Raw genomic sequence first — 12,131 nt, forward strand, 5'->3', positions numbered from 1 at the left:
AGAGCTATAATTGTATTACATAACATACCCAAAAAATATTGAAATTCAAATCACATGAAAATTTAAATGTAAAATTAGATTAATATTTTCAAAATGAATACAAATTTAAATTCTGAATATAAATTACAGTTTCGTTCTTTTGGAGGAATAATAAATAAATAAAGTGACAAACAAATTAATAAATTGAGCCCTGGAATGAGGATGCTCCGAAAACGGCAAACAAAACCGAAGGCGGTCTAATCTTAAAAAGCGGTTCAGAAGAAACACTTTCAGTTGGCCCGGGTTTTAAGTTTAGCTTTAAACCAGACATTCTCCATCGCCATTTCCAACACACCACTATTTCCCCACACAATTCATCTTTTGATCTCGCCGGGAAACATGACCGGCCACGACTCCAAGTATTTCTCCACCACTAAAAAAGGAGAAATCCCCGAGCTCAAAGAGGAACTCAATTCACAGTACAAGGTATATATATATATATATTTATATCCTTCACTACACACATATATGTATCTAACCTCACACTTGATCTCTTTCCATTCAATTGTCCTGTATGCATTTGCTATTGCAGATCTGCGTGTTCATTTTCACCTTTTTATTTGTTTTGGTGTGTGTATTTTACGTATCGGATTTTGTATCGTGGATGCGATTTTAGGGCTACGGATTTTGATTTGTTATAGACATGAGAATAATTTAGGAATGTAGGTTTATTATTGCGTAATTCAGCAATGTAGGTTTATTTTTGCGAGTTACGAGCTAGACCTTGATAGAATACAAGTAGGTGCGATTGTAATTAGTTAGCTTAGGTTGCGTTATATACGGGAGGGGATGGAGGTAAAGGAGTAGGTACTATAAGCATGCTTGTAACACTTGTATCGAGGATTTAGAGTTTTATACATATATGATTGAAGTATGTTAGCTTTGGATATGTTTATAGCTGGGATATGATCTTGTTGAAGGATTATATATTCAATTTTCTCAATGTTGAAATATATTTCACTAAGGTAGCCGATATTAGATGTAGTTTAATATACCACTTGTTAAGCAATAAAAATGGAGGACTATTTTTTTGTGTGAAGTGAATTCCATGTAATCTAAGAGTGTGCAATTTTAAATCACCTATGTTTTGTCTTGTCCGTGTTTGTTTGCAAATGATTCAAAGACCGAGGATTTTGCTACTTTTATTTTTTTCATGATGTGGGGAGGGAGGGTGGGGTATTTAATGTTTCTTAAGTGAATTCTTAACTAAATTGATGGTGATGGAATCTATATTTTATTTAGCTCTCAGTGTTGTGACTTATGTCAATTTTTATTTCTTTTTCATTGCATCCTAATGGCCTATTCCAATGGTATGCAGGACAAGAGAAAAGATGCTGTTCGTAAAGTTATTGCTGCCATGACTGTCGGGAAAGATGTTTCATCACTATTTACTGATGTTGTAAATTGCATGCAGACTGAAAACCTGGAGCTCAAAAAGCTTGTTTATCTATATCTCATAAATTATGCCAAAAGCCAGCCTGATCTCGCAATACTTGCGGTTAACACTTTTGTGAAAGTAATTATTATAAAAAGCGTTCTACAATCTAATCATGCTAGTCTCTAAATTCTTATGGGTTTTGTTTTGTATTTCTGCAGGACTCACAAGATCCAAATCCTCTAATTCGTGCACTGGCTGTACGAACAATGGGATGCATTCGTGTTGATAAAATCACTGAGTATCTTTGTGATCCCCTTCAGAGATGTCTCAAGGTTTCTGTTTATTGGCTGAATACACCTATATCTTCTTTATATACAGTATTAGATATCCAGTTTTAAGTTAATGCGTCTTGGCGCTTATGAAAATAACTGTTTTTATATACTTTCTTTTATCTTATGAGTTAATTTATCCATCTATCAGGATGATGATCCATATGTTCGCAAGACAGCTGCAATATGTGTTGCTAAACTGTATGACATTAACGCCGAGCTAGTTGAAGATAGAGGGTTTCTTGACTCTCTTAAAGATTTGATATCGGACAATAATCCCATGGTTGTGGCAAATGCTGTTGCAGCTCTTGCAGAAATTCAAGATAACAGCAGCAGGCCTGTATTTGAGATCACCAGTCAGACACTTACGAAGCTTCTTACAGCTCTAAATGAGTGCACCGAGTAAGTTCGTGACCTAAAGTTGGCCTAATTTTTACAGATTTTTGAGATGCTATACTAGACATGCATGGATTGAATGGTGATCTTGTACTCTGATTGACAAAAAAATGTTTTTGTTGTTTTTCGTGACTAATATTGGTAAATAATGATTAAGGGCTTTTTTGATATCGAGTAAACCAATCCATTTGAACTGGAGGAATGAATGTAGGTGGTTAAGACTGTTTGTTATACTTTGATTTCTTAATGAAAAAAATTACTGGACCATTGAGGACGGGTACCGGTTACCACTATGAAATTTGGCCAATAAATATTTGGTTGAACCATTGAGAACACATAACACAGTGAAATTCCTCTTAGCGTTTTCTGATATGAACAGCGTGGTTCTTTTTTTTCTTTATGATTGTTTAAATTTTCAATTATTTAAAATTATAATTTCACGAAGGTAGCTATTAATTTTGAGTTTATCTAATTATATTGATAAAATTTTTAAGTTACATTTACGAAAATTAAGATCATTTTTTTGGTTATTTGTATTATAATTAGATATGTACTGTTTAGTAGTAGTAATAGCTTTATATTGCTAAAAATTCTTATTAGTGCCTTGCTATATTTTTTTTTTGTTTTTATTGTATGTTAATGCATGAACATACTGTGAACATTTTGTTCTTGGTCTCTTAAAAAAAGTAGAATATTCTTGTTAAATGCCTAATTTTCCAAACCATATGTATTTAATAATAATTAATCTTTTTTTAAATATATTCATTTATCATATATACATTTGTATTTTTATTTATTTTTAATTGTTCATAAGTTTTCATTGATGAACAAATACTTCAGTACTCATGGAGAAATTCTTTCAAATTTGTCGAATGATCCCTAAATGTTTTCTTCCTATATATGTAGTATATATGTAGTGTGACAACTGACACCCATGGTTATTTCCGAGCCTAAGTCAAAAATCTGGGTCTATGCTGAATTTGGATTTAACCTAAGTTTAAAGTGAATTGGCCCAAATACAGCCAACTCGGGTTATCTACAAAACCCACCTGCACATGGTAGTACATACTTAAGCTTATACTCTAAACTAGTTGCCTTTGTTTGCTGCCAATGTTTTAATGTGGGACTGGGCTGTGATTATTAGTATTGAAGTGTTCATATAGTTCTTTTCTTCTACTATAATATTAGTAAGCATGAATTGTATATGTAAGTGTAAACTTATCACATTTTTCAAATGGGATTGTTATATGTCATGTCTTAGCTACTAAAAGGTACAAACTTTACCAAGATGTTGCATGTAGAAGTGTAAAACAATGTAAGTAGTATCCATTAGGCATTGATTTGTTTGTACATAGTTTATATTACCTTTTTTATTACCATGTCTCAGGTAGCTCTGTTCTGTAGATTGGTAGCTATAACGATCATAACGATCAGTTACTCTATGATGCAGAAGCACATGTTTTGTCTGTGTGTGTATTTCTTATCTGACTTTGTCCTCATCCACCCCGCGGGTGAATGGCAGGCTTTGCCATGCTATTAATAGAAACATGGATTGAATCGTATCATGGGTCCTGTTTTGGAATGGTTTATAATTGGATCGTCAGTATTTCCTTTTAAGTTATCATCTAATTGACCTAACCCTCGTATTGAAAATTTCATTTGCCTGATTTAGAGGATATTTTTGAGATGCTTTTACTTAATAATCAGAGATAAATTGACTGTAACAAGCATAAACAAGTTGGATTGATTTACGAATTGAATGATTACAAGGATATCTGGACTTTCGAGAGGCCAGTGCTCTCCTAGTGTTTTGAAATAAAAACTCAATACAATATATTCGATGCCCCTTATCCCCCTTCTTCCGTTCTCGAATACTCTCCTTTTACTTTAGTTGTTCTTTTCCTCTTCTACCCTTTGATGTCCGGAATTGACTTTTATTTGAATCCCTTTTTTACCGTTGCTTTGTTTCCTTGAGTATGTAATTAGGCCTTTTTCAGGACGAGGCATCACAATACCCCCACCCCAATTACTCACCTTGTCCTCAAGGTGAAAGTTAGGAAATTGGTGACCGAGAGTTGCAACTTTTTCCCACCTGGCTTCGAAAGGTGGAAATTCTTTCCACTTGATCAACACTACAGTTTTAACAGACGACCCATGTTTCACTTGTCTGACCTCTCGAGTGACTCAGGCTCCACCACCATTTCCATGTCACTGGACAATTGTGGAGGGATTGTTGGCGAAACATGGGTCATGCCAATGCTCCTTTTTAGTTGTGAAATATGAACCACATGATGTATTTTACTTCCTTTTGGTAATTCCAATTCGTAGGCCACCATTCCCACTCTCTTTTTAACTTGAAATGGACCATAGAATCTTGCAGCTAACTTCTCATACGGCCGTTTAGCCAACAATTTCTGGCGATACGGTTGCAACCTGAGGTACACCAGATTGTTTTCTGCAAATGAGTCTTCCCTTCGTTTTAAGTTGGCCACTTGTCTCATTCTATGCTGGGCTCGCACCATGTTAAAATGGAGTTCTATAAGTATGGCATCCCGCTCTTTCAATAACTCTTCCACACTGTCGATAGCCAACTGCCCTTGTTCCAATCTCCTCAACGGAGGTGGGTCACGACCATATATCGCCTTGAATGGACTCATTTTTGTCGAACAATGAAGGGAGGTATTGTAGGAATATCAACCCATGAAACTAATGTGCCCAAGTTTTTTGTTTCCCTCCACAAAACATCTTAATAGGATTCCAAGGCCTTGTTGACTATCTCTGTTTGGCCGTCCGTTTGGGGATGGTAGGCTGTACTCTGTTTCAATGTTGTGCCTGAGATCTTAAATATTTCTCTCCAAAATGTACTACGAAATATTCGGTCCATGTCCGATACAATTAAGGCTGAAAATCTATGCAGTCTCACAACCTCCTTGACAAAAACCCCAACCACAGTAAATGCATCAAATGGGTGACGAAGGCCGATGAAGTGAGCATACTTCGACAATCGGTCCACGACAACGAACATAGTGTCAATACCCTTTGACAATGGAAGTCCTTCCACAAAATCGAGAGAGATATCTACACAAACTAACATTGGAATTGGCTGGGATTGGAGTAACCCCGCCGGGCTCTGCCGTGAGACCTTCTGTTGGCAAATTATACTACGCTGCACATACAAGGCGACATCCTTTCTTATCCCCTTCCAGTACCATTCTGCAGCCATACGCAGATACGTTTTGAGTTCCCCTGCGTTCCTCCAATTGCTGAACTGTGATATTCATGAAGTAGGGCTGAAATTATTTGGAATTATTAATGACTTTCGGGGTATCACCACCCATCCCTTCTACATTAATTTGCCTCCATTGACGGTGAACCCCAAATGGTCTTTTGAATTAGCTTGCAGCTCCTGAATCATTTGTTGAATCTCCTTGTCCGTTGCAATTTCCTTTTCCAAGGTCTCCCATGACATACGACATGCAATGTTTTGATACCAAAAAATTTAGTACCACCTCTCCCGTTGTTTTCCTTGATAAGGCATCAGTAACTCGATTCGCTGCCCCCGTCTTGATTTGAATTTCAAAGTCGTATCTTAACAGTTTTGTGACCCATTTTTTATATTCAGGATTTATTTCTCGTTGTTGTGTTAGAAATCGCAGGCTTTGCTGATCAGAGCGAACCACGAAATGGCGCCCCAACAAATGATATTTCCATTTTTGTATTGCCAGGCAGATTGCAATTAGTTCTTTTTTCATAAATGGATTTTTGCTGTGTTCTTGGGTCTGATAGCTTGCTAAAGAAAGCTATGGAACATTTGTGTTGCATCAAGACGGCCCCAATGCCATACCCCGAGCCATCTTTCTCGACGATGAACACTTGATTGAAGTCTGGCATAAGTAGGACCAGAGGTTTAACCATTGCTGTTTTTAAGTTTTCAAATGCCACCGTCGCCATGTCTGTCTATCCAAAATTATCCTTTCGAAGCTGCACAGTTAATGAGCCAGCAATTTGGGCATACTTTGCCACAAATTTGCAGTAATACCCGGTAAGACCAAGAGATCCCCTTAGCTCCTTCAGATTTCTCGATGTGGGCCAATCGAGTATGGCCTGTACCTTCTCCATGTCCACAACCATCCCTTATCGAGAAATCATATGGCCTAAATACGCAACTTTGGCCTGTCCGTAGGCACACTTTGAAGTTTGCAAAGAATGAATGCTCTTCCAGTTTGTCTAGCACACATTTCACATTTCAGATGAAACAGGTGAGTTTCATGAGCTTCCTCGCTTGGGCTGTACACAAGAATGTCATCGGAAAAAACCAGCACGAATTTTCTTAGATCAGGGCGAAACACGTCATTCATTAGGGATTGGAACGTGGCCGGGGCGTTTGATAATCCGAAGGGCATTACTAAGAACTCGTAATGCCTATCGTGCATCCGGAAACGCTGTCTTGTGTGTGTCCTCTGATTTTACTCGAATTTGGTGGTAGCCCGAATGCAAATCTATCTTGGAGAACTCCGTAGCTCCATGGAGCTCATTTAGCAGCTCGTCGGTAATAGGAATCGGGTATTTATCGGGCACGGTTTTACTGTTAAGTGCCCGATAATCCAGGACCTGTCCTTTTTCTTCACCAAGAGCACAGGGCTGGAATAGGGATTGGTTGAAGGTTTTATAATTCCAGCCATGAGCATCTCCTCTATCAACCTTTCAATCTCGTTCTTTTGTCATTGGGGGTAGCGATGGGGCCGTACCCCTACCGGATTACTTCCTTCATTAAGAACAATTGAGTGTTCGTGATTTCCGACCGGTGGCAGGCTCGTGGGCTACCAAAAAACCCTCTCATTTTGCTGTATAACCATGCTAAAAAACTAGGGATCCTTGACTTTTGCTCCTGCTCTGTGTGGTTCCCTGAATTTATCTCCATCTTGTTACATTCAACCCAATACCTCCTCCTTTTCGCAGCATCTTTAGCATGGCCTTTAAGGATACCTGGGCCTTAACTAATGTTGGATCCCCCACTAGTGTCACTGCCTCCCCTTTAAACTCAAATTTTTAAACTCAAATTTCATCACTTGAGTTTTCCAATTGTCATAATCATTTCCCAACTTCTGAAGCCAATGAATTCCCAAAATGATATCCGATCCTCCCAACTTTAATGGTAAAAAATCCTCTACCACTTGAACACATCCATCTAGTTGCACACAAACTCCACGACACAACCTTTCGCCTCTAATTGCCTCACCGTTTCACAGTGCACCCCAAATCCCCAGATCGGGATTCCTACCGAGGCCTCGGTACTCAATGAGATAAAATTATGTGGCCCTGGGATCAATCATCACTATCACTTCATGTTCACCAATTAAGCCCCTAAGTTTTATTGTCTTAGGATTAGTGATAACCATGACTGAGTTTAAGGATACCTCGGTAATTGCTTCGTTTGTTCGCGTGACTGGTGAGTAGACCTGACAACGTTTGGTGTCGTGTACAAACGTTTCGTGTACTTTCGTGTACCAAACCTTAAACCCGAACCCGACCCGGATTTACGTTCGTGTACTAATTTGGTGACACTAACCCGGAACTAATATATTCGTTTTTACCCGCTTTAGTACACTAAAGTACACGGATTATATACAAAAAATATTAATTATTAAAAAATGCAATAGATATTTTAATGGTGAAGTGCTCACTCACGTAGTTAAGGAACAATAAAATATATTTTAGTATTTACAATTATATACTCCCTCTGTCCCTTTCAATTGTTTACATATTTTAGAGAGTGTCCGACACGCATTTTAAGGTGCATGTAAAGCAGAGTTTTGTAATTTTTTTTTACAATTTTGTTTTTCCGAATAAAAATTAAAACATTCAACTTTTATTCAGAAAAAGAAAATTGTAAAAATAAGTTACATAACTATCTTTTTATGCACCTTAAAATGTGTGCCGGATACTTCCTCAGAAATGTAAACAATTGAAAGGGACTGAGGGAGTATATGTTATTTAGAATAGGTAAAATTCATATTTGGTATTTAGTATATATATATTATATATTTTAAAAAATGTAATTATTTATTTATTCCGTATACTTTCGTTCCGTGTCGTGTACCTATATCGAAAACCCAAACCCGACACTAATTATATTCGTATTTTTTCGTGTTCGTGTACCAAATTTTCGAACCCAAACACTAATTATTTGTGTTGTTTCGTATCGTGTTCACTTGTCGTAGACCAGTATTGTTAGGTCTACTGGTGAGCCCCCGTCGTCAGTTTCTAGGTTTCCTTCATCTTTTTCCTCAATAAGCATCATGCTTAATTCCTTCTTTTTGCACCTATGACTCATGGTCCATTTCGCATCACAACGATAGCATAACCCCTTCGCCCTTTTCTCTTGCAGCTCCTTTTCCGTAAGCCTCTTGACTTCCCTTGTGGAACCCGTAGCGCCTATCACCGATTTTGGGCTTTGCGCGGTGCTGTGCGATTCTGGAGATCCTGGCCCCCATTTCCTTGACACAGGTGCACTATACGGGCCTAAAGAATACGGTGGAATGGTGGATGTTAGGCCTCAATGATACTATAGAAGGAGGTTGAATATAGTATTTACAATCAATTCGATTATGAACACAAGTATGTAACAGAAAACAAGTTTATTCAATATATCAAACTCTGTTACAGTAGGTTAATCTACTCTCTCAGTGATGTATGTTATCACTAAGAGCTGTTAGGGTTACAAAGAATAATATTCTCGTGAATGATAACACCTATAGTGTAAACCCTAAGCTGTGTTTATATAGTACACAGTTATAAGATATATTCTAATTGATATGAAATGTATCTCTTCCTAAAATATATCAATCAGATATTATCTTTTTACAAGTCTTCTAGTTGTCCAACTCCTAAAGCATATCTTCCTATGTTTAGTCCAGATCCTCTCCTAGAAATCAGCCGCACTTTACTTCTGAAGCATATCCTTCCTTAAGTTCTGATATTACAAGTTCTGATACCTTAAGTTCTGATATCTTCCCGTCTTCAGTAAATCCTGATTTCCAGCTGAGTCCTGATAAGTCCTGATATTAAGTTCTGAAACTAAACACATCAGATTAGTCATGACATCACAAATATATCTAACAATCTCCCCCAACTTGTAAATTATGAAAAATATACAAGTTAATAGATTTGATGATGTCAAAAACATTGAAGTACAAATGCAATGAGAGTTTATTTAGACAACTAATTACAACTTACAGTCCTTGCAGCTTTTACCAATTTTACTGAATCAATCTAAATCCAAAATGATTCTTGACAAAGTTTGATATCAGCTTCTCTTCTGCATTTCTCAGGACTTGAGCTAATTTAGCCTTGACTTGCTGCAGTTCTTCATCTTGACTTCCAATCTGGTAGATGGCAGTCCTAAGTGCTGAGGTGTGATTTCTTTCCAATCCATTACCAAGTCTGATTACCCTTGGATGAGAGGAGTCTTCATTGTAGCATAGACATTTTTCTTTCAGAATAACTTTAATCTTAGCAGAATTCTTCTTCATTGGAATTTCTCTTCCATCATCTTTTACTATCTTTGGAATAAATTCTGCAACCCTTGATCCAGAGATTCTAGCTTTATCCCTTATGGTCTTCATCATGAAATTTGACCATCTTCTGGTAGCCTCAGACTTTATCTCCAAAAGATAATGAAAGAATTGAAGTTCTTTAAGAGATTTGTTCAGCACATCTGATTCTGACATTCTGTATGTTCTTCCATCTTTAAGAAATAGAATCAGCTTCTCCTTGACTTTACTCTTATCATGAGTATCCAGTACCACTTGAGCAGATATAACCTTGTCAAGGTGTTTCTGTGTAACTTCCTCAAGTGGTTTGTCAGTTAATAAAAATGGATCTTTGATAGTTACTTCACTTCTGTTTTGATCTTGGCTTCACTTTATCCTAACCCAGATCTGTCTCTTGCTTCTCTGGCATTCAATCCAACAGTCATGAAATCAGATAGCAGTTGACTTTTCTTAGGATCTGATGGTTTAACATTCTTCCATAGGAGTTTCTTCTTATCAGCAATTGTCATTTTGTTCAACTCAACTTGAGTTTTGTTAGAGGTTGATGCCTTGATGACTTTTTCAGGATTTGCAGATTCTTCTGTAACTTGCTGTTCTGAAATAACTTCACTCTGAACAACTTGAGCTATGTCAGAGGTTGTCTTAGATTCTTCTGTCATCTTCTTTCTTTTCAGAGTTTCAACAGTTTCATCTTCAGCAGCTGTATCATCAAAGACTTGAACCATGTTGAACACAGGATCCATCAGAATTTGAGGAATCTTCATTTTCTGCTTCTTGACTGTCTCCCCAACTTTTCATTTTCCCTTGTCTTTGAGATCAGTAATAGTTTGAGATCTAGTCCTTGATGTAGGAATCTCTGTGGCAGATCTTTCTTTAGTCACAATACCTTTCTCCTTAGGTCTGGGAGACTTCTTTGCATTAGAAGTTTTAGATTTAGGATTTGTCTTCTCAGCAGCAAATCTAGCTTCTTCCTCCTTTAATGTCTCTAAATCTATTCCAGGATTATGCTTGAGAAACAATCTTTTAGCAATTTCTTCATCAAGAGTCTGAATCTTGGGATCCTTATAGTAGACAGTAGTCTCCCTTCCCTTAAGCTTCAGAGTTTGTAAAAACTTCTGAGAGTCTTGACTTCCAGACTGGATCAGAATATCAGAACTTGATATCAGAGTTTGAGCATTCACAACTTCAGAACTTGTATTCTTCTGTGTAGAAAATTTGCTAGACTCAGAAATTAGTTTCTGTGAAGAAACTTTGCTGCTTTGCTTACCTTGACTTTGACCTTTGCCCTTGCAAGGGTTTCCCTAGTCATCTTCAGAATCATCCTTTTTCTTCAGTGTTTGGCTTGGTGAGCATTTGGACTTACCTACCTTCTCCCCCTTTTTGGTATCATCTAACAGGAGTAGAGAAAAAAGGAGTTCCACTGAAGATTGGATTTCATTGAGCTGTGTTTGTTGAGAGGCTTGATTCTGCAGGACCTCATCCAGTTGGGCCTGCTGCTTTTCTTGAACAAGCTCAATAGCCTCCACTTTTTCTTGAATTGGTCTGATAAACCTATTCTTGTCTAGTTTGAGCATCAGGTCTAGCTTATCAGCTGCTTCCTGAAGTTTATCAACCTTTTCATGAGTCTTGGAGTGTAGACCTTGAAGATTTTTAGTACTGAGTGCAGTGACTTTTAGTTGGTGCTTGAAATCAGAACTTGTCAGCAACTCATCAGCTTTTGAAATATGTTCTGACAGAACATGTGAGCTGAGAATGAAGTCAGGTTCATTCCACTTCTTTGTCCATTCAACTCCTCTAAAGGTCTCTTCCCAAGGAACAGGAGCATCTTCTTCAACAAACTTAAGTAGTGCCTCCTTTCCAAGAATTGGAGCACTGATTGGAGCACTTGCTGGAGCACTGTCTCCAGAACTTGATAAAATCTCATCATCTTCTGATAATACCAGAGTGTGTGTAACTGAAGGAGATTTTGGAACAACTTCATCTGTTTCAGGTTCCAGATCCAGAATTGGTGTAGTAGGAACTTCAACATTTAGCATTGGAGAAACAGGTGGAGTTGACTCTGTTGCTGGTGGTGCTTCCAGATACAAAACAGTTGGAATATTCAGCTTGTGAATGTCAGTTTCAGGACTTAACCCTGAATCTTCAACCGTAGCTGTTTCTTTGAATGGAGAGATAGCAGGTGTGATCACTGTCTCTTGAACAGTGTCTTCAGGTGCTGGAAGGGCTTCAATTACAATAGGTTCTGATGAGATCAGAGATTCCTGATCCCCTTCCTCAGTATCTTCATATTGAGATTGTGTAATTTTCACACCCGCTCTAGTCTTCCTTGATCTTCTAGATGGAGGAGTGACTTTATCTGTATCAGAACTTGATGGTCTTTTCCTTTTCAAAATTCCAGAACCCTCAGCTTCATTCTCCTTCTGAAGAGTTGACTCT

General features: G+C 37.6%; 1 protein-coding gene across 2 annotated transcripts in view; it reads left to right on the plus strand.

Moving 5' to 3' along the window:
- The first annotated feature begins 214 nt into the window (after window positions 1–214).
- LOC141697282 (beta-adaptin-like protein B) overlaps window positions 215–12,131 on the plus strand; it is a 33,750-nt gene continuing 21,833 nt past the window's right edge. The window contains exons 1-4 of one of the 2 annotated variants that reach the window (XM_074501576.1): window positions 215–465; window positions 1,358–1,537; window positions 1,636–1,749; window positions 1,898–2,148. In XM_074501576.1, the coding sequence (XP_074357677.1) occupies window positions 379–465; window positions 1,358–1,537; window positions 1,636–1,749; window positions 1,898–2,148 (632 nt within the window). In that variant the 5' untranslated portion in view covers window positions 215–378. Of the gene's footprint in view, window positions 466–1,357; window positions 1,556–1,635; window positions 1,750–1,897; window positions 2,149–12,131 lie in introns of both variants that reach the window. The other variant, XM_074501574.1, reaches the window with a different exon arrangement.

Source organism: Apium graveolens, chromosome 11 (genome assembly GCF_009905375.1).
Source record: "Apium graveolens cultivar Ventura chromosome 11, ASM990537v1, whole genome shotgun sequence".
In the NCBI taxonomy this organism is placed as follows: Eukaryota; Viridiplantae; Streptophyta; class Magnoliopsida; order Apiales; family Apiaceae; genus Apium; species Apium graveolens.